Here is a 23,476-nt window from a genome sequence, read left to right on the forward strand (position 1 = left end):
GCCATGTTTGGCTTTGCTTTGCATTTCAAGTTAGTCAAGGAGCTTAAGCAGATAAGCAAACAGTTGGAATGCGTAAAACATCTGACTGGTACCCATTATTTCGCCAGTCAAACTAAGCTAGAACCAACCCAAAAGCACGAATACTAATATACTTACTCAAAAACCAAGCACATGAAACGAAGAATGCCACCAAGAAAGTTTTTGCGAACTCAGTAGCATACAAAACCTCTCAGTTCTTGATTATGATTACTGAACAACGCACGAGCTCCTTTGCAAGAGAGAGAAAGATTGATCTTTGTGGCCTCCTGATGCCAACCAACTTTCTGAGAATACGAGAGAGAGAGAGAGAGAGAGAGAGGAGCGTTTCAGGTTTAAGGATTTTAATTGTAAAAAAAAAAAACAGAAAAAGAAAAAGAAAAGTAAAACACAAACATGTCTTTAGTCAGAGAATGAAAAACATATGTAGGAGCTCGCAATTTCTATGGGTCATGTGAAGTAACCAAAATTATTTCTCAAATGTCTCCATTGCGTTTTCTGTCAATGAAGTTTATGCCCCTCATTTTGCATAGCCAGGAGGTAATTGGCTCATTTTGCAGCATCTCACTGGTCGAACCAATGGGCCGGCCATGATCTCTCTCTCCGATTATCGTCTAGTAGTAAATAATTTTTCTTGTTTTCTCTCTTCTATTGTCGGCTAGTAGTAAATAACTTTTCTTGTTTTCTCTTAAATAATTTTTCTTGATCGGGCCATTAAGGCTGGGCATCTCGTCCGATAAATGGGTACCGGATATTGGGCTCGACTCGGGCCCAAGGCTCAGACCAAGGCATCCGACTGTCTCGATAACTTATTGGGTAACATTTTTTTAATACATATCCTATTGATTTATATATATATATTATAGTATTTTATCAGCCGGGTGTTGGTCTAGGCCCGGGACTTGAATTTCGGGTATCAAACCAGCTCAAACCCGATTCCTTATGGGCCTTGCAGCCGAAGCATTGCAAATGTTGGGATGATAGGCATTCTTGTGGGGATGTGAGTTGTTGGCAGCCAATGAAGCCGATCGTTATCGTTGCTTAAATGATTGACCTGAAAATGTGCATAGTAATAATGCCTATGTGGGCTAAGAATTAGTCTTCACGCCTTTTCTCTCTCTCTCCCTAGGCCATTATTTCACAAGTATATTAGTATTTCTTACCATTATTGCCAATAATGCTGGCAGGTTTCGACATATCATAATAATATCAAAGGCAAACTCTGACTGTTCTCCTCCTGACAGGCATTGAGGACACTATTGCAGATGAAATGCACAAAAGGACCAAAAATTTTTTTTCTTTAAGACTTGTCACTTGATAAAATTGCATCGTCATCTCTTAAGCATAGACCACACCAGGCTGCTGCTATACAAAAGGAAAAATGGAAAATAATCCAAGCCCAATATTGACGATCCTTCATAGCCAGGCGACTATGTTAATGGGAAAGGAAATCCAAGGCCAGTACTGATGATCCTTCATACCAGGAATAGCAAGCTAATAACCACATCATTATGTCATTGTAATTACTCGGTCCAAATATATCTTAGACTACGAATGTTGTTTTAAACGGATTCAACCAACTATGTGGCATGGTCCAAATATATCTTAGGAAAATCAAAACCCATTACATTAATAATAATAATAATAATAATAAAAAAACCGAGCCAATACCGATGATCCTTCATATGAGGCATGAAATGCTAATTCCCACCTTCTTGTGTCATGGTAATTACTCGGTTCTGTGGAAAGGTTCATTTTTCTCTCTACTACTCAGTTCTGTGGAACCCAAAGAAAGGTTCATTTTTCTCTCTACTTACGGCTCTCCTCAAGACTCATAAAATAAGCAATAAAACGTGGACGACAAGAAATAGACAATCATAAGGAAGAGATCGAATTTACCGTTTAGTGATTACTTATCCAAGTTTCAAAGGCATGTCTAGCCTCAAGGGACTTAGAGCAGCGGGGCATAAGGTGACTCACAGTCAAGGGGTTTAAGGTTTGAATAATGTGGTCGCTGGCCATGGCCCCATCCAACCAAATGAATATATATATATATATACATAGTGTAAAAATTGATTTTTTTTTGCCTTCATGTATTTTTTTAATATGAATTCAGTTTGGCCCTACCCAAATCCAACCCACAAAACTCACCCTCCATTTGTCCCCCCTGAAAAAAATCTTGGCTTCGCCCTTGGTCGTTGTTACGCTTTGGTGCACTATTTTTTTGAGTTACAAACGATGACCAAACAGTTTGGTTGAAGAATGTACCGTAGGTTTACCCAAGCTTTGAAGCAAGTTAGAACTTTAGATGTACAAGAATACGTCATTAAGGGTTTTATGCAGAAGGTGGCTTTTGTCAAGTAAATATTAAAGAAAAAAAGTTCCATAGGCATGTCGGGACAAGTTACAGTTGTACACAAGGGTGGAACCAAAGGGGGGGGGGGGGGGGGCGTGCAGGGGGCTTTATCCCCCTCAATTTAAAAAAAAAAATTACATGTTTACTTGTCCTATATATAAAAATTTTAAAAAATGATATTTTGGCCCTTGTCAAAATTTAGAAGCTCCAACTCAGCTCTCCTCATGAAAATTTTTTGGCTCTGCCCTTAGTTGTACAGTATGCCAGTTTGATGCCATTGACATACAAAATGTGAAAGAGAAGTCAGAATCCTTCAGCTTTCGCCACACTCGTGTTCGACAATGGGACTTGAGAGGCCATATTCTCATGAGTATTGAATCATCTAACCTCAATTGTAGTTATGCTTTCCCAATGAGAGAGAAGTTCATGGAAAAGTGCTGAATGGTGAAAGAAATATGCATGTATGTTCTTCCCAACTGCAATTGAATAAAAGTCCTCAGTTACAGCTGAATGGTGATGGTGATATTATTGCCATTCAAAAGCTTCAAGGAATTCTTCAAATTAGACCTTGGGATCTTGAGCAAGCATGGTTGTGACGCCAAACAAACTACCAGTTCCCTCTAGGTATTCTCGAGTCTCCAGTGTCAAGTCAACAGTTAGCTTGTTGATTTCAAGGTCACCCATTCCGTGATTAATAACATCTTATGCTTTCACAACTTAGGCGAACACAAAAAATGTGTCACTTTCCAAATGGGTCTTCCATCGCTACGAAATGTAATAGTAAAATTCAGTTTTTCAAAGAATGCATGCAAGTAACAATGAAGTTTGCCCACACAATATATTAGAATAGAGGGTTGTTGGAATCTTTTGGTCATCCAGCCATCCGGATGTCTCACACACACAGCGCACCCAATGCATTAGGCTACATATTTGAAACATCTGGATGGCTGGAGCATTCCTAGTTGTGTGTGTGTGCATGCACACTCATATGTCCATTTGAAGATCGATATATGAGAGGAGGGCACTAGCCCCCTCTAATAAAAAGTAAAGAAACTCCATGTATGGAAAAATATAATAAGCATCCCTTCTCAACTAAAAATTTACATATTAAACCTAACTTGTCATTCACTTTCATAGTTTTCCTTTTTCTTTTTAATGAAATCTAGCTATTCGCTAGATATTAGTCAGGGAACTTGAGATCAGGTGCAAAGCCTCCGTTCTTGCCTAAGTGCTTGCAAGGGGACTTACATATCAAATTCTATACTGTGAAAAGTGTGATACGATCTCTTACTTGATAATGATTTTATTTTTTTTTCCTTTTCAACAAATTAAGAATCTATGGTCCTCAAGTGGGTTGGCGTTACTGTCCGAGTTGCTATAAAAGGAAGCCATTCGCATGCAAGTTGAAGTGGTAAGGGGGGCGCAACCTCGAGACATTAAAGCAAGTCATATACCATAGGGGGATAAGGAGTTGGATGAGAACTTGGTCTCTTAATTAAGATGAATATTCATCTAGCTCACCCAGAAATAAAATTTTACTACAAAGGTAATGTAAGAACATTGTCTTTTTCTGAAGATATTTTAGTTGGATCCGCCTCCACCTAAACAAGATGATGGAACAGAAAGGGGTAATTTGTATAAAAATAATTCATGTAACTACTTAAATCATGTCTAGATCAGCACAACGACTAAACGTAGGGCCCCAATTGACTAATATTTTCTTTACACATGACATGTTCAAGGAGATATCAGAGAATTTCCCCAGGTTCGCAAGTTGATGTGGTTGCTCAAAGTCGCGTTATACATTTTGTAACGCAGCAACTGACGAAAGCAGTCCCTTGACAGCTTAGTCCGCTGCATGGGCAGCTGGATTCCAAAACAGGCCAGATATGGTTGTCTAAGATACAGAGGATAGTTCTAAACTGTATACAGATGGCACATGTCTTTACATCGACATTCATTATGAAATTTTGAAAATTGATTAGAATCCACGAATTTAAATTTGAATGAACAAGATTTTTTTTTAACCTAAATTTTGAATATACGTGTAGCTCAAAATTAACATGTTAATTTTGTATAACCATAAAATGAGAAGCATTCAAGAAGCTTTTGGCAAGGTAGATCAAATATTTTAAAAGGTTTTTGAGTACTATGACATGGGCATTCGTTTACCTTAGTTCTCGGATTACTGGAGATCTCAGATGTGAGGATTTGAAGTCAGACCCCTTCATATATCGGACCTCAAATATGAGGTTTTGGGCATATATTGCGGATCTCAAATTCTCTCTCGCTCTCTTTTTAACGCAATGATGAAATTTGTGTTCGTTTACTATGTGGATCTGACATAAAAGGAATTTCAAATCAGTTGTACATACCCTAACTGGCATAAAAATCTCAAAATTAGTACATTCACAAAGGAATGTTAATGGATTTGTTTGAATCGAGGATGTAGCCTTTACCATATCCAATTTATGAGATGTTCAAATATTTGGATTGAATTTGGACTTGTTTTTTTTAAAAAAAAATCTATGTCATATCTAAATCCTACTTTTAAAGTCAAAATCCAAATTTCCGACCGACTTTAAAATACATGCATATGAGATGGAGACACCATCGAAGCAGCCCCTGCCTGCCTTCCTCCATCTTTTTTCTGTCCCTTGGGTCTACAATTTACAGTTAAGTTGAATAACACCCATAAAAATTGATATGGTGACCAGGTTTTGATTAGCCGGGCAACTAGATTAACTAAGCAATGCCCCTCATAGTTGAGGGCATAAGGTGTAGCCTATCAAGAGCTAGAATTTTTTTCAGGAACGAGTCAAATGGGAGCCGAGTTTTGTAGGTTGAATTTGAATTGGGCCAAACTGAACTCACATTCAAAAAATACATGAAGACAAAAAAAAAATTTCAAATTTTACATTATATATTTTTTTCATTCGATTGAAGTGAAGCCATGGCCTAAGGGGCGCCCCCCTCCATCCGTCCCTCTATAGATATCTACAGGCAAGGCAACAGGACTTCTTAATTAATGAGGTTTACACCTTTCGATCGAAAGGTGATGGAACTCACTCACCTACAATCCTACATCTATCACCTACATCTACATCGGAGAGAGCGGGCAACAGAGAGAAAATAGCTCGGCCTTCACTCATTATTTTTCAATTATTATCGTGCTACGCCTCTAATCAATGCATTCCTGCTCATCACTCTGTTGCAATAATATTATACATTCTCACGCAAGCACTAACGCACCACCTTTAGACCAGTGAAACGCCGGTTGTCACTCAATGATCGATCGGTCGGTAGGCTTTGCACCTTTAAATATGTTTCCCCCTCACATGATCTGTCCTCTTCTGATGAAATGAAATGGCCATTTTGGAGGGAACAGTAAGAAACAAGTTGCCCATCAAACTGTTCAATCCCTTGTGCAACTACGCCACTTGAGGCAAGCGAGTGGGTTCCATAAACTAATCCGGTCGTCGAAACAATATCATAATCCGATCTTTCATAAACCCAACTGTCTGCATTCAGTGAATTATATACATTTTTACATTTCCTTGTGATAAATTTGCTGGCTTTGAGGGAAAAACTAAAAAAAAGGCGGTTGACCGAAGTTAGACAGAGAAATCTAAATTTTGCACCGGTTGTAATAAATGTGATGAAAGTTCTTCCACGTTCACCAGCTGTCCAATTCCTTTCATGTGAAAGTGATGACTTTGATCTTCTGATCTCTCTAGTTATAGATATATTTCAACTGTCAAGCTCGGAAGTGGGGGGCGCATGTGGGCCTGTGTGGGCAATTACTTACACTGTTCAATAACATTCATTTATTTACTTATTGGTTGACCTTAAACTTTTACATGTTTATATATAAAATGTGTCAGTGCCCTTCAACCAAAACTAAATATGTCTAATTAGGCAATGAAGGTTAGACGTGGCCATCTTGGGTACCCAGTACTTGGTTCGATCGGGTCTAGGCTCGGCCCCAAAAAACTGACTCAAGCTCTTGGCAATATAAAAAACCCGAACTTGAGCTTGGCCAGACTTGGCCCAATAAATATAAAACAAAAATAATATAAAAATTAAATTGAGCCCCATCGGGCTTGCTGGGGCGAAAGCCTGGGCTCGATCAGGCCAAGTACCGAGTACCCGTCCACTACCTGGGCTTGATGCCCAGTCTTAATTTGATATATTTAACTGAGCCCTTACAAGGGAAAGGATTATCTATTTAACTAATATAGGCATTTTGATTATTTTCAACCTACAACACATGGTCTCTGATTAACCTACGCCATAACATGCCCCCGAAACCCATCCAACAAGGAAAATGAGAAAAATGAGATCTGTATATATTTGCAACTATAACCAACTGGTTGTCTGCCTATTGAAAATTAATTTTCATAAAAAGGACAATAACAATAATTGTATGAACGACGACTGGGTCTTTATTTGCTTGCTCATTGTCAAAAGTAATGTACATGCTAAAAAAGTAGAATGGTTTGCAATAGAAAGTATACAATCATGGCCTTATAATTAAGAAACTGTATAGCATTTAATGGTGCTTCTATTAAAAATTGGTACTTTTTTTTCTTATGTATCTTCTCCTGAACCGATCTCAGACAAACTCATTATTTAAAGGGTAAAAACCTTGATTAAGAATTAAAAAAAAAATAGAATACTGCTACTGCCGACTACTCAACCCCACGGTCTCTTTTTTATTCAAAAGCTCTAGCCAGTCTGGCTGAATACCGCTATACCAACGTCGATCACTGTCAAAATATTTCTGAACCCACTCTTAAATAAGATAAGTTTAATGCTTAGAAATTAAAATAATTTTAGACACAGTCAAACTTTCCAATCTTTTAGAATCCTAATTATACATTGAAATAAACCCATCCAGGAATAGAAGCACAAAATCTCAATTCTCAAACTATGCAGATTGCTTCTGCGCCATTTGGAACTTTGAATAGAAAAAAAACCCCACTTAGTGATGGATCTTGATGGTGAAATTGCATCACATCAGATCTGTGATCCTTCTGCATTAATGAGTGAACGGTTCCTTCCAACACCAACCAACTCCCAACCATAATGAGAAATATTTTAGTGCAGATTGGTGGGAAAATTGATAGAATAAGAACTCAATTTCGTCACAGCTACCTGTTTTTTAATCTATGGAAGAAATTCGAAAGATTTGGATTCGATTTTAGTTTATTTTCTGAATCATAATGCACAATAATGAGTGGCTATTATATATACCCCCTTTAATTATGGGCAGCTACGTTTCTATATCAGGATCTGGTTGGTGCTGAAAAGGGATCGGAACAGATAAGATTCGAAGCACAGTAGCTACATTGATTGAAGGGTCTGATTCAACATTGAATCCATGGTTCTACCATACTATGGATTTGATATCAATTCATCGGTAGGATTTCAAATCCTCGTTAGAAATCATGATGAATCTAAGATCCTTGGATTTAAGATCTGAAATGTGAAGTAATGAAACGCGCCCAAAGTTGGGTCAGAACTGGATTTGCATTCCTCCATGCTAGAATGTGATTTGAGCAGAATCCGAAGCGCCAATGAAGGAAAGAAAAATCACAAGGGGCTGACCCGACAACTATTAAATCCGGACTCTTCTTACAGATTTGAATTATTGGCTAGTACGTGGCAGCGCATACTTTTTATCATCTCTCTTAGTTTCATTCGCTCAATGTACACATGTGTTTAATGTAATCTAAGTAGCACATAAAATAAGTATCCCAATGAAAAATTAATGCTACTCTAAAGTCACCATCAGTAAAAATTTTTTTTCTTTTGATATTTAAAATAAGGTAATCAACTGATCTCAGATCCCATTTCCCATTGTTCCCACTTCCCTCACGTTTGAATGGAAGAATAGTCATTGGAACAACCACCCAATTCTCTTTCTCAGATTCTTCTTCTTCTTCTTTTTTTAACCCATGCACCTCTCTCTCTCTCTCTCTCTCTCTCTCTGAGCTTAAACATATATAACATGGCAACTTGTTGCGACTTGCAAAGGATATAGTAACATCTTTCTAGAGAACTTGTCTACTGTAAGGCTGTCAAACCTCTTAGAAATGAAGGTCAAATTACATATCTGTAAACTAAATTTAACAGAATACAAACCTCAGTGATGGACTGATTGCTTGAGGAAAAATGGAAAGATGAAAATGGAAAAGCTTGAAAGAGGGACGAGAATGTAAGTAAACGCTAATGCAGTGAAACTACTTTGGAGCAAACATAGTAATTAAATGCAGTTATGCAGGTGGCTTGGAACTTTATGTTCTCATATATGCCAACAACCCTAATTATATGCATCCCATCTTATTATTTCAAGGCTGAGATCGACCAACCAACCATACATTTTGCCTTTCTTGATTTGTGTATATTGCGCGACGTTAGTCCTTCTTTTGTGAAAATATTGAAACATATATAACTATGTTTACTCCAAACTCTTCTGAAAAAAATATCATTTCCTTAAGGTGCTGTTTGACAGTTTTGATGAAAATGTGGTTCAAAAACTACAAAATAATATGGTTTCTTTCTTGGATTATAGGTAGCTGGGCCTGGAATATATATATATATATATATATATATATATATATATATATATATATATATATATATATATATATATATATATATATTAGTAGACATTGGGGAGCAAAGTTTTATGAGGTATGTGTAGATTTGTGTAATTATCAAATAATTAGATGGGATTGATAAATAAACTCAATGCCTAAGGTCGCCATCGGTAATTTATTGGCCAATAGATGTCCTTCGACATGTGGAAAGTGATTTTGAACAATAAGAAACTTGCAGTCAACAAGAGAAAAAAAAAATTACATTTGCGGGCGCGTCATGCTCCACTAAAAAAATTACGTCCAGCATGTCACCACTATCAAGGCTGTTCTTTACAAATCCGAATGTAAAATTAGATTTTGTATGTTCCAAAACACATATAAGAATCAAAAGATGGATACGCGATTTTAATTGTATACATAAAATTTCTAATGTTTTTTGAAGTGTGCACTGTACATATCAAAATTCATGATTTGATTGTTGCATTTTTTTGACGTGAAAAAAAGCAGTTACCAAGTCAGATTTATCAAAAATATGAAAACCTCCTAAAGATCACTACAGTGAGTTGTTCAGCTCAATAAGATTGAAACATGTAATTACTTGCAGTTTGTTACGTGTATATTAACTTTTTCAAAAAGGTAACTGATGCAAACGAATCACGATAATATTTGTTCATCATTCCAACATCATTTTTGTTCAATTCTTAGTAGCACGCGGTTTAAATAAATTCTAGTGGTCCTTTCTCATTAATTAATATTTATAAAATATTACTTGTGCATATGAAGAAGTTGACCTAATATTAGATCTCTAAATCTTTATGCCAACGAGATCACACATCCATGTGGCTAACTAAAAAATTCAAACGCAACAGAAAGTTGGATCTTGGAGTTGAAATTGCACTGCATGGCATCAAGTAATTTCTCGATTTTACTTTGACTTTGTATCCTAAGTTAATTTTTTTCATGCATATTCAAATTTTCCTTATTTTGTATTACATGAATTTAAGAAGTAATGAGAGCACATAAAAAACCACCTTACGTGGGATCCAGTAGTTTCAAGTACTTATGAGTAAGTTAACTGTTACCAATGCCCACAATATCAGACTAAACAAACTCCTAATATTTTATATATAATTTATGTTGTACAAGTTAAAAAGCAAGGTAATTTGATTTTTTATATTCTTATAAGATCCCATCTAACTTTTCTCTTAACTCATTCCTCTTAAGTGTCAGCTTCTACTTTTCACTGTATAAGATAGTCATACCCATAAGAATTAAATAAGTCTTTTATACGTCTACCTAACTGTCCAGCTACATCGAGGCATTTTCCTCTCAGTGTTTAACATCTAAGAGAACAAAAAAAATTATTGTATGTTTCACGCTTGCCTGTACATTATTGTCACACACTCTCTCCCTCGCTGTCTCTGTCTATAAGTACACCTATCCTCTAGTTACAGTTTGCAGCAAACGAGCACTGTGGACCTCCACTGTTGGGGAGACCACGAGAGAAAAGAATCACAGAGAGAAAATGGGGAGACAGTCTGCCATGGTGGTGGTGGTGCTTCTGCTGGTGACGATCGAGTGTGTGGTGGGGGTGCAAGACGCTGAGATACTGCATGACCCCAAGCTCAGGGAGAGGGCAAGGCGAAACAATATCAGCTGCCTCCTCGTCTTTGGGGACTCCAGCGTAGACCCAGGAAACAACAATGTCCTCAACACCACCTTCAAGGGCAACTTCTTGCCCTACGGCATCGACTTCCTCCACCACCAGCCCACCGGAAGGTTCTGCAATGGCAGACTCACCACCGACTTCATAGGTACGTACTGTCTCTTCTCCGGCAAAATGGTCCCTTTGTTCTTTCCATTACTTACTCCCCACTTGGCTCATCTTCTTGCTCTCTTTATTGTCACTTTCTTTTCTGAGAAAATGATTCGTTTACGAGAACATATAACTGGATCTTTGATATGTTTTAGCTTCTTAAACTCGTGGAAGTCTTTGAATCGTGCTTCTTTCGGGCTGCTTTTCAGTTTCCTTTTCTTTCTTCCTTTGGGTGAATTTGTTGACATCATACGAATCCTGGGCCTGAAGAGCCTTAAGGATGAAGATGGTAGGTATTTCTGCAGGTTTATGATGCATGCTCATCTTGATTGCGTGGCGTCCGCCATCGCCATCACCACCATCGTTATCACCATCACTTTTATCCAGGACTGAGTAATTGGTCCTGTCCAGCCCCTTGTGTTTCTAAGTACTGAACTTGGTATCTGTAATTTAAGTTGTTCCAGTACTTTCTTCAGTCTCAGCAGATCCTTAAGTATGTCTTGATTTGGTTACTACATCTCTTTAAATTTAGATGTTAGCAACTCAAGGTTAGTTTAAGTTTGTTTTCCTGCTTCAATCTTTGCATTAGAACTCTGTCAAAGTTATTTAATTTCTTTCACAACAAAAGCGGTTGGAAGCACGTTTCATGTGATACCATGCCCAGTGGTCCAAAGTCGTCACTGCATACTCACAATCTCGTACCAAGGGAAAATTTTTCAAAGTTGAGTTTTTCTCAGAAAAGAAAAGGAAAAGAACTCATAAGATAATTAAAAAATACAAAAAAAAAAACATAAAGGGAGGGACTGTTTGGATGACATGTAAAAATTTGGTTTTCACGTGAAAGGCCAGTTTTGTAAACTTGATTTGGATGTTTGGATGACAAGGGAAAAGCTTGGTTTTGAAGCAAAAATTAGTTTCATACGTGAGGTAAAGTAGGTTTTTCAGATCTTTTACGAAAACTGTGTTTTGCCAAAACTAAGTCTTAACAAAACCCAATTTTAAATGTCAATTAAACATTTTTGAAATTGTGTTTTAAGGTAAAACCAGGTTTTGTCTTAGTTTTAAGTTGTCTTCCAAACACCCCATAAACAATATAAGAAAACCTAAAAAACTGATTCTACTTCCACACAATTGTTTTTTCTAAAATATCGTGCTTGCATCGGGTATTTAAATATCACGCGACAAAATGACCCCGTTTTGGCCAAACAGTCGACATAGACCGTGATGTTCCACACTGTTCCCGAGGAGGAGGAACAACTAAGATCACGTCTTGAAGCACATTTAATTAGCTCTTAATGAAAGTTCTTCAAATTTCAACCCTCCATGAAGCCAGATAAATTGCAAAAAAGAAAGAAGGGAAGACTCAGATAATTAATGACCCGTCACCGTCAGGGGCAACTTTCACTTTCAACGCGACAATCACAAGCCCTATGTGAGTCCGAGAAAGGCCCTCTTTATTGCAGGTGATGAACACACGAATATAAAAGCCTTGGAGTTACCATTCAATAGGTCATGAGGTTGGTCAGAGACCAGAGCTGTGCACCCAACTCAACTAGTTGGGTTGCAAGTGATTGATGTTGTTTGTTTGAAGGATTCCTCTATCGAAATTGATTACTGTGCACCAAAATTTGGTGCACATGTGTGTAGTAATGTCTAAAATACTTTTATTAAACTAGTAAAAAACATCTTAAAAGGATAAAAATTGTAAAAAAGTAAAAAAAAAATCTAAAATGCCCAGTTTTATTATACAAAATGTTAAAAACGCTCCCATCTCCCTTTTAGTGCATATTTGTTGTGAATCAAGGGCCTTCGATCAGGTCGATACTTAATCCCGCCCCTCAGCAGGAGATATATGTCATGCCAGTAGGAGACGAAGACTCAACACTTGTTTGCCCGAATAGATTGGTCTTTGCCCTTAATTTCTACGACTGTAAACCCCTGTGGGTTCTGGCGAGACATATTACTCATCATATTTATGAAGTCTGGTGGATTTGAAAGATGCCGTGTTTAGTTTAAAAAGGATGATCCCATTTACTGCAGCTGCTGTAAGTAAGCGAAAGGCAGATTTGGGATGTTGTGCCGGAATTATGTAGGCCCGCGTGGCTCTGACATGGCCTGCCATCCAAGTGTTCGTCTCCCTTTTAAGCAAATGCACTGCCTGTGTCTCTCTGTGTGTGTGAACTAATCCTTCTGTTTCAGATTGTAGATTGTAGTGCTTATTCTGTTGTTTGTGTGGCTGTTACGGTTAGTCAGCTTCAAGTGGGGAGCAGACTCTGACAGAGTTGTGACTTATCGTTTCTCATGACAGGCAGATAACTTTTGAGGGATCGCATCAAATTTATGATTTACATTAGTTAAAATCAGTGTTACATTCCCACGATAACTTTGATGTTTTTACACACCAGGCGAGCGATAAAGTCTTCTGGCTTGAATGGCACACTAACCACTCGTTTGGGCCCTGGCCGTTAACTGGTCAAAGGTTTTTCTTTTTAGCACGCATCTCGCATTAATGGCCGCCACAACGAACGGCGAAGATGCATTCCTTTTTACTTGTCATGTTAGTAGTAGTGTTTGTGTGCATCTATTAAAAAAATGGTGAAGTGCTCATAAATGGTACAAGCCCCGTGTCAAATGGAAGGAGCGTAGTGATCAGCTCCACAAATGGCACCTTGCTTGCGCAGTACGAGTCACGATAAGAACATGACAGTTTTCACGTGGCTCACTACTGCGGATGTTCGCCCTTGTCAGCCATGGCGACCCTACGGCCAGGATGCAGGGGCTGTCTCCCTGAGTATTATTTCTCCATCACTGTTCAGTGGATCTAGTGAATTCGAAATGCATAATTGGAACGACATGGCTGTCCGCGTGTTCCTTGTTTGCTGTTTTTCTTTGTTTTTGAGTTCCCAGTCCCTGTACCGGGAGTTAACTGCAAATTCAAAATGCCAGCATAAGGAGCTTCTTCATCGTGGCAAAGAAGTTGCATCTATGTCAAAGTGTTGTGAAGTTTTTATGAAGTTAAACAGACCTGCGTGCTAGGCATGTTTGCGATATCAGTGTGTGGATAGAACATGCTCTCCATAATTAACTCTTGAGCTTCATACCAAGTAACCGAGTTTGTTTCATTTGCAGCTGAGGCCCTCGGCATCAAGTATGCAATACCACCTTTTCTAAAACCTGGACTTCGCAGGGAAGAACTTATACATGGCGTCAGTTTTGCATCTGCTGCGTCTGGATACGACGACCTCACCGCGAACCTTACCGTATGCACCTCTCTCTCTCTCTCTTATATATATATATATATATATAAACTGAGTGTACGAAAACTGTTTATATATATATATATATATATATAAAAACTGAGTGTATGAAAACTGTTTTTCCATCAAGGTAACCGATGGTGCACAAGGTGCTACACTCAGTTTATATATATATATATATATATATATAAACTGAGTGTATGAAAACTGTTTTTCCATCAAGGTAACCGATGGTGCACAAGGTGCTTGTGCACCATCGCTCTTTCAAAATTAATAACAAGTTACTGTTCATCTTTTCGGGGAAAGTAAGTTTACATATATTATATTGTGAACTATCAATCAAAGTTAATAGAATGGCTTATGATTAGTTTACTTAATCCTCATGTTTACTTAATTCACAAACACAGACCTAAACTTAAGCATGACATGCATTTAGTGGTTTAGTAACATGTTCATGGTGGTATGCAGAATGTCCTGCCGATAAGGAAGCAGATTCAATACCTAATGCATTACATGGTTCAACTGAGACAATTTGTAGGAGAGCAAAAGGAGAGGGAGACGATAAAGAATGCCATAATCGTGATAAGTGCAGGGACTAACGATTTCATTCAAAACTACTTCATTACTCCAGGACGCTCCAAAGAATTCACAATCGACCAGTACATCGACTTCTTGATCAAGTGCTTGGCGAGGGATATCCAGGTAGTTTCCATTCCCTCACCTCTTCCCCTTTGCCTTAGAAAGATTCATCGGCCAAATCTCCATTACACCTGCCAACAATAGTGCTCATAGAAGATATCTGTTTGGCTGCATGCTTGAGTAATTCTTACATATGAATTCGTCCATACATCATGTAACAGGAGATGCATGCCTTGGGAGCAACAAGGTTTGTGGTCGTCGGGGTGCCGCCGCTGGGTTGCATGCCCCTGGTTCAGGCGTTGCATGGAAAGAATGAATGCGTTGCGGAAATCAATCAGGTGGTTGTGAAATTCAACAACAAGATCAGGCAAAAATTGGACACGGCGAATCTATGGTTGGGTGCGCAGGCCACAACTACATATGTTGACGCCTATTCCGTCCTTCTAAACGCTATTGCACAGCCTGCCAAATATGGTGAGCGAATTTCACACTTTCAACTATTAATGGCGCAAAATCCAGTGATCATTCTTTACAGTCTCCATCGATATCCATGACGTTAGATTGAAATCGTTTTTATTTTTCAAAGCATACTTGGCTATTCTTTATGAGCGATTAGCAGATTTACTAAATGAGGCGTTGCCTCTTGCAGGTTTCTCAGTGTCAACAAAGGGTTGCTGTGGATCAGGTGTGATAGAGTTTGGTGACACATGCAAGGGACAGAGTACATGCAGTGATCCTTCGAAGTACGTTTTCTGGGATGCCGTGCATCCAAGTGAGAGAATGTATCAAATTATAGCAATAGAGGCCATAAAACAGGTCAACAAACAAATGATCTAGAAATTTTTACCTGCATATATGTTATTGTTCTGGTTTGATTCACAAGTTTCCACTGAAATATGCAATAATATTGGCAAATGGCAATGCGGTTTTGCCAATTTGTAACATTGCTTGTCTGGAGGTCAAGTCAAGATCGGTAACAAGAATCACATGAATACTAAGGAAATGGTGGGATTTTCTTTTCCATGGAGGTATTATCTTTCTATTTGTGATTTTCAACGGAAACGTTGGATGATTCAAGTCAGATTATTGAGTTGATGTATGTTTAAGGGGAAAAATAACTGAAGCAGACTATAACCATGAGAGCGGGACAGGCACGATTGAAAGTTAGTGCACATGAATCGATCTTGTGCTGTTCAAACTGCAAAATAGCCTCCAAACATTGAATCAGAAAATCATCCTAATGGAAAATTATGCACATGTTAGATGAAAGTTCATCAGTAAAACTGCGATTACAAGAAAAAGATTACCATCATTAATGAACAAGGCAGATGGAAATGAACTTCGCATCATCATCCAAGGAGTTACTGAAGCAACTATGGCTGCGTTTAAGCAGTACTGACCTCCTGATATGGACCTTGGAGCAGCATGTGGCACATTTTGGTGAAATGTAAATGGAGAAGGTATAATTATCAGAGAAAGACAGAAGAAGCAAAAAGAAGGGATTTGGAAAAGTGAAGTCCCATGCCAACCCATGCTTTCCCATATTAAGACTACTAAATCTCACCCTCTTTTGTCCACTCTCGGAAATAGAACTGAACCCTTCAAAAAGAAATGCTAATTCATATAAGTGAAGAAACATATGTGAACATTGCACATATTGTTGCTTCTAGTTGGAAGCCATGGTAAGAAAAGCTCTTAGGAAGCCTATGAAGATAGTTATCAGGCAGAAAATTTTCCAAAAATAAACTGAAAATCAGAATGCCATTAACAAAAGTGTATGATCAAGTAGGTACAATCATAAAAACTGAGGTATAACATTTCAAATCTGAAACTCAAAGAGACAGCAGCATTTAGCCTATCCCATATTGTCTTAGGGATCTGTCAGTTTCTCTTCATACAAATGGTTTCCTTTACTAAATGAGAAAACATGTCTTCAGACATCAAAGTAGATTACAAGCGTTAAATTGACCTGAGCAATTGTATCATTGCTGTGTAAAACTTCACAATCTTATAAACATTCCGGAGAGAAACAGAGTTATAAATATTGGTCCCTCTCATTTCAGTTCATCAAACGAAATGATAACATCCAAGAAGCCTTCAGTTTCTCCATCAAGCCCCATGCTATTTGAAAGTAGTAAAAAAAACTTTCTTGTGATTGCACATGAGCAGGTAGACTTTCAACACTTTCTGGCCATCACCATTACAAATTAATCATGGATGAGACATGTGCACCTTGTGAATACCCCAAAGATGTGAAGAGCCTTTCCTGTTTGCTATAGTAGTGCTGGGTTACATTCTCTAGCAATGACCATGCAACAGAAAAAATGGATAGGGATTACATAATTAACTAGCCCAAGTTCCTATACGGTAGGAATTAGATATTTTCTTCATTCATAATCTTTATATTTATGTCCGTAACTATATTGTACTTGTGAAAACAGGGAGATAAATATTTGATAATGATGACTACACATTAATAGGTTATCTGAGTAATAAAAACTGAAAAGCTATGCTTTCTCTGTTTCATTATTCCAAATGTAGCTCTTGAAGGATGAGCCAGAACATGTTATGGCATCATCAAAACAAGAAAATACTGCTTAAGAACCAACAACATTCCACAACTTGACTTGCACCGAGTAACATACATTTGCCCGTGGTAGTATATCATCATAACCTTTTTTTTTTTAATCTTCGTCACATATCATTTACAGATAAAAACACATAGTTCAAGACTTAGCAAGTTCTCAGCCAATAAAAGAGAAATATAAGGCAAAAGAATTCAAAGTTCCATAATCCCATTAAATCATCTCTGATTATGCCTATGCTGGAATAGGAGCAATAATGTCTGGCTGCAGACAAACAGAAGTTAGATGATTAACCTCATGAATAGTAACACAATTCCATTGAACTAGAGATCAACTATATAGAACACAGACATCCAGACTGCTAGTTCTGAGGATTTTCAAAATAATGGGCTTGCACACGGTAAAAAATAACACCCGAACTGATGTTCCACAGTAGAAAACAAAAAATTTGGAGGCATCTCCATCAACTTCCTGCCACACAAACCATACTTTCCAGGAAACAGGTAGCATTTCCATGGCAACCTCTTTCACCTTAATTAGGCTTCTCAAACATATGAAGGTAGATATTTCAGTTGGAACCGCTTTGCCACAGTCAAGTCCTCAATGCACCACCCTTTCAGTGGATTAACTTACTTCACTCTCTTTCTCACCACCAGAGTGTCGCAAACAACCATAACCATAAACTTTTTCCTAGGTAGTTCACAAACATGAGGTCATCCCTATCAACTACTGATCCCAAAATATTGCTAGCTCTTCTAAGAACATATAAAGTGAATGACCTGCAGCATTAGTATTAAAGGTCAATGGACTGTATAAAAATGAAATTGTAAACTCATCCCTGCATCATGCATCTAAAAAGACAGATGACTCCCACACAGTAACAATGTGAAAGGTGGAAAGAGCCCAATTTTTGATGTCCAAAAACCCAGTTGCATGAAAAAAGGAAAGAAATAGATTGCATAATTGAGTTCAGTGACTAATTTTAAATGACAAAAAATTCTCAAAAAAGAAAAATGAGGAAAAAACTAGAATCAGTTAGTGTCTGCCATTTATCTAAAAGGAGCATTTTGGTAATCAAAGATCAACTAGCCAACTTGCTACAATAACTGCCCTAGGAATCACTGCAACTCAAAATAATTCAGAATACAGCAGGAAAGGTAGGTCCAGTCATCAGCTTTATTTGGAGAAACTAAATGGTTCTTGCTGAAAGGGATCCCAAATGTCCGATATGCACTACAAACCAAAGTTACCCACAAAATGGACGGTTTCATAAAGGAGGCCAATTGATCTGGTTTATGTCACCAACAGCTGTTGATAGATGCTAATGCTTATCAAACAAAGGATACATCCTTTATATCAAGAAAATTGCAGAAGTTGAAAAAGGACCTGACCAAAAGTATCTATATACCAGTATAAACATTTCAATCTAATAAAGCTGAGCACCAATGGAATTGGCCAAGACACCAAAATGAAAAATCATGACAATGTAAGCTCGGAAATACATCCTTGTTTATTGGTGACTTCTTCTATATCTGATTTGTCGATAGCAAATTCGGAAAAATATGATACACCCTAGAAGCATCACTTCCAGTAAAACCATCACTTTCAGCCCTGTAACAATGAAAATGATTTGAGCATTGTAAACAATTCACCATGTCAAATAAGGAAGAGTATTATCAAAGAGCAGCACCTTCAAATTTGTGAACAATGTCATCTTTGTTCACTTGCTGTCTGTCATCTAAAATATCCAAATTCACCAACTCCGTTTGTTGTACTTTGTCTTGTGATATTTCAATCTGAATGGCCCCATTGTTTATGCATGTGTATGGACAAATAACTTTTCCATCATTCTCGTCAGTTCCATCACAGCAATCTGTTCATTCCTCACTTCTTTTAATAACAACTGAAATTTTACCTATCATAAAAATTTTACAGAATCTAGAACTCACAGATCATGTTGATGGACAAGCTAATATTAACATAAGTAATCTTTCCAAGCAAAAGATTTTGTTGACCAACCGCAGATATGATCATTCACTCGGGAAGAGAACAGCAGAATAGGTGTGCTTCCCACGTTTCTACAATAAAATTTGCTCTCTGGGCAGGATGATGTTCCTGCAAAGAAATGCACCAAGGTCATAAAGCAATCGTCTGAATCTCCAATAGGGAGATTTGAGGTGTTTTCCAGATGATCGGATGGTGAACACATGTATATATATCATTTGTTATCAGGCGCTGTAAGGCTTAGCATCAAAGCCATTTGAACTGAAGATCACTCATTAGTGCTATTTTTCAAGTCCCAGCTAGATGCATTCATCTACCATGGAAATATTACCGAACAAAACTTGCTCAAACACGATACACCGCTTAAGTTTATAATTTATAGCCCCAGATACAAGAAGGATGCTACGCTTCAAGAGACATAGCTATGGTGACAAATACTGACTTTACTTTTTCCTTCGGAATATTTGTCTGTTAGCATCCAAATAGCAGAAGCAATCCAGTTACTTTGTTCCATTAATTTGTCTGTCCTGTACCCAGGGGGCTGTATGCTATGCCCTTCTTGGATAGATAAGACATATCGAGATAGTTGGGAAGAACGAGGAACTTGTAATTCGAAGTGCAGTAGGCGAATTATTGTATAACAAGTAAAAGTCTCGAAACCTGTTGCTGTTGATTCTTTGTTCTTCTCCTATAACCTTGTTATGTCTCAAAGCAGGATCAATCGACTTCCTTGCTACTCGTCAGGGATTAAACCATATATCAAAAGTTTAGCGGCATCTTTTACCGGGTGAGACTTGATCCGGGTTGTTCATGTATAAAGATATGAAATCAGGTTTCTTGGTCCGGCCTAGCATGGTATTGACGTAAGCAATCTACTTATGATGAAAGGCCAGACTACATAGATGAATAGTATTATTAAGGAAAAAAATGATTGCAGGAACACATGATCCCGCAGAAGGCAAACGGGCAGAGTTTTTTCTAGTACTGACTAGTGACTACAGGGAGTGCCATAAATTAGAAAATTTTGAAGAACCATTCTCCAGATTTTATCAACTAAGCTCGTTAGTCACTTGCCAGCCAACAAAATGATGAAAAGAAAGACTAAAGCAAGATATTGTGGACTAAGAAATAGAACCAGGTTCATCTGTGCCATCTGAACAGTCGCAGAAGCCATCATTCAGTCTCTCCCTTGGGAAGAACTTTGACCCATCTCTGCAACGGATCTCCGGAGATGAAAAATACACTTCATCTGAAAGACACGCAAAGACGTCAAAAAGACTCATGTGTCAGAGAGAGAGGGAGAGAGAGAGATCGGAACACCTTCGGGAGAGATTCCAAGAAATGGGGAGGTAGATCTCCGAGAGAATGCGGATTTGAGAAGGAATAGAAGACAAACTAAGCTCAGTGAGTTCTGGATCGAGGACTTCATTCCGGGATTCAGGGGAGGCGGCCCTCCCTTTCTGTAACGGTGAAAGCCTAACAAACAGCAGATAAGGGATCAAGTTTTCCTGAGAAAATTGGAGGACTTGAGCGATGACAAGTCAAATTGACCGAGAGAGCTTCTCGGTTGCTGGTAGCCTGGTTCCGTCACTTCTGTAGCATGACTCAAGTGCCCAACCCGGAATCCCTTGGACGATTTCAGGATTCTTGTCATCAAGAGTTCCCCAACCGTGATAACAACTCACAGTTCCAAATTGAGATCAGACTGACGGGAAAAGTTAAACCCTGAAACCGACGCACCTTATACACATCGAGTTATGTACCTATAACCTGCAAAGAGGGAGGAGCGAGACACCATGATTATTCGAAGGACAATCTTCAGCAGCTCTACAATGCCGACTCTCAACCGCTTTATTAATGATATTTAACGGAAACTTCGCAAAATACATGTCTAATTTTTCATGGTATCGTAGAAAGCCTTAAAGTTTCATTTCAACCAACAGAATCATTGGCTACGGTTTGTCAATGTCACCTTTTTGCTTAGTAAATCATCAAGAGTCTGTTTGGTAATAAGAACAGTTTAAAAAAAATCATAAATACTACCTAATATGAAATAAATTTAGTCTGATATTTAAAACAAATTTATGAAGCAGTAACAAATTATCATTATTGCCAAATAGTATCTGGGAGCTACTTTAACCATACAAAGTGTGGTAGAAAACGTTTCAGCAAGATATATGGTTGAAAACATAGAGCGTGATCATTTTGAACATGCTTTTTTTTATGTATTAGCTGTTTTTATCTTACCCTCTTCAAAAAATATGACTTTGAAAATGGCAAGACATGACGTTTGCCGAACCCGGGCCAAAAAGATGAGACTTTTTATAAGACTTTTATTTAATTCTTATAAGTAAATATATGATACAAATTCATATTGTTTGTTATATGCTATAACCATTTGTCATCGTGGCATTCCACCATCAAAATACGAATATATATATATATATTCGTATTAACATCGTTTTGCATATAGAAAACCTAATGTTTGGCGTAATAATGAGGTAGAAAGGCATAAACGAATTATCTGAGATAGAAAGGAACAGATGGGTGATTCACGTGCGGTTTGAGTTAAGGAGAAACAGACATGTACTTCAACCAACTTTCAGTAAAAAGCATGGTTATATTGCATTTTTATGTAAATTATATGAAGCAAGGAGAGCAGCGTTGATAATTATCGAGCCTTACTCCTCGCCAATACGATGCATAGCCGATGCGAGTATAATATTTTCTTTTTTCTTTTTCATTTTTGTAAATCAATTAAAATACATACAATTTTAAGTTTTGTTGTCGAACTTTACCACACCTCATTTTTTGATACATTCAATAATTCCAATCCTTCAACAGCTTCGTACATAAGATAGACATCAAAAAGACGGTGTCAACCAAACGAAGCAGCCCGAATCTATAACGAGCCAAAATTACAACCCAACCCAAACAGAGACCATACATAAATTCCAATTTGCGTAAGATTGATTGTAAAAAAATTTGGCACTACACCTCAGGTTACCGCAATTGTAAATGACTTATAGGGTCCTAAACTTCAAGCAAAGTTCAACTTGTATTTTTTTTTTTATTTGAAGTTCTTTGGTTAATAGCCTCCCTTTATAAGTCATTGATGATCCCTCACAATCTTTCCGAGTATTGAACCGGCTCTAACTCTGAATACTACTGTAACAACTCATCCTGCACCCTACCAGTTTTCATTCCAACCCCAAAAGGATAAGAACCAAGATAATCATCACATTAATGACCTCCCTTTATAAGTCTTTGAAGATCCCTTAAAATATTAGATACAGAACTAAACTTCTGGGGTGTTACATACTCTCTCTCTCTCTCTCTCTCTTTTCCACCTTATATCATAATGACACTTGATTGTCTTTGATCTACTTTGTTCTAATTAGCTATTCAGAATTTGAGATCCGTGAAGTTAGTATGCACCAGACACCGCCCCTCTAATCTTTCATCAGTTATTTTGCCAATGCAACAAAGTGAAATGAGGAACTCAGGTGTGGATTTAAGTCTGACCTAAGACCTACAATTTATTCAAACATAAATTTAATATGAATCTTTGGCGCCATTGACAAAAGCATACTGAATCAGATTCATGGATCTCAAACCTGAGGTGATCAAACAACTCCTTAGGAAATTAGGGAGCATGCATAAAAAGAACTACCACACTGCAACACAACTCAGTTTTAGGGTATAAGATCTCTTTGAAATGTGATCAAACTTATAATTACATATGTTCCTATTTTTGGAGGATAGTGGAGATCAAGCGACATAATAGAATAACCATAAACTGAATCCCCAGCTAGTTTGGAACCTTTGACATTCTCATCTTCATAAATCATACTGCAGCCACCCCAGACCATTTGATTGTGACGCAGTTGCTAGTATTTTGCTTGATTGACTTGTGTTATATAGAAAATAAGCAGTTCCAACGCATTTGATTTGGGACACCCATCCACAACTTAAAACTGGGGGAAGCTCCACGCCAGTTGAGTCATAGAATCGGATTTCATGAGGTGTATATATATATATAAATATATCCATGCCAGTTTAAGACTCAATTTTCTTCCAAGAATGAATTTAGTTTCAAGGTAAAATCCTTGCCTGAAACCCTATCTTAGGGATATGGTTCATGTTCTTGAAAGCTGTGTTTCATAAATATTTACACA

At 37.7% G+C, this 23,476-nt stretch overlaps 2 protein-coding genes across 2 annotated transcripts; one reads left to right on the forward strand and one right to left on the reverse strand.

Annotated features, from left to right (window-relative positions):
• Window positions 1–10,460: 10,460 nt before the first annotated feature.
• LOC116254239 (GDSL esterase/lipase At5g45950) lies at window positions 10,461–15,713 on the forward strand. The gene is made up of 5 exons (XM_031629477.2): window positions 10,461–10,811; window positions 13,943–14,073; window positions 14,539–14,772; window positions 14,931–15,183; window positions 15,359–15,713. Exons 1-5 carry the CDS (start codon window positions 10,523–10,525, stop codon window positions 15,544–15,546), a joined length of 1,095 nt encoding a protein of 364 aa, XP_031485337.1. The 5' UTR covers window positions 10,461–10,522; the 3' UTR covers window positions 15,547–15,713.
• A 1,761-nt stretch (window positions 15,714–17,474) lies between these two features.
• On the reverse strand, window positions 17,475–21,130 carry LOC116245623 (glucosidase 2 subunit beta). The gene is made up of 5 exons (XM_031617082.2): window positions 20,619–21,130; window positions 20,434–20,547; window positions 19,314–19,409; window positions 18,985–19,167; window positions 17,475–18,905 (listed from the first exon to the last, which is right to left on the reverse strand). Exons 1-5 carry the CDS (start codon window positions 20,725–20,727, stop codon window positions 18,805–18,807), a joined length of 603 nt encoding a protein of 200 aa, XP_031472942.1. The 5' UTR covers window positions 20,728–21,130; the 3' UTR covers window positions 17,475–18,804.
• Window positions 21,131–23,476: the final 2,346 nt, after the last annotated feature.

Source organism: Nymphaea colorata, chromosome 1, assembly GCF_008831285.2.
Source record: "Nymphaea colorata isolate Beijing-Zhang1983 chromosome 1, ASM883128v2, whole genome shotgun sequence".
In the NCBI taxonomy this organism is placed as follows: Eukaryota; Viridiplantae; Streptophyta; class Magnoliopsida; order Nymphaeales; family Nymphaeaceae; genus Nymphaea; species Nymphaea colorata.

Excerpts from the sequence above, each read along its gene's own strand:
- LOC116254239 (XM_031629477.2), top strand. The coding sequence starts at position 10,523 with ATGGGGAGACAGTCTGCCATGGTGGTGGTGGTGCTTCTGCTGGTGACG. Across the intron at positions 14,773-14,930 it reads GCTTGGCGAGGGATATCCAG|GAGATGCATGCCTTGGGAGC; the intron begins GTAGTTTCCATT and ends ATCATGTAACAG. Across the intron at positions 15,184-15,358 it reads TGCACAGCCTGCCAAATATG|GTTTCTCAGTGTCAACAAAG; the intron begins GTGAGCGAATTT and ends TGCCTCTTGCAG.
- LOC116245623 (XM_031617082.2), bottom strand. The coding sequence starts at position 20,727 with ATGAAGTCCTCGATCCAGAACTCACTGAGCTTAGTTTGTCTTCTATTC. Across the intron at positions 19,410-20,433 it reads AGATGGCACAGATGAACCTG|GAACATCATCCTGCCCAGAG; the intron begins GTTCTATTTCTT and ends ATTTCTTTGCAG. Across the intron at positions 18,906-18,984 it reads CATTGTTCACAAATTTGAAG|GGCTGAAAGTGATGGTTTTA; the intron begins GTGCTGCTCTTT and ends TCATTGTTACAG.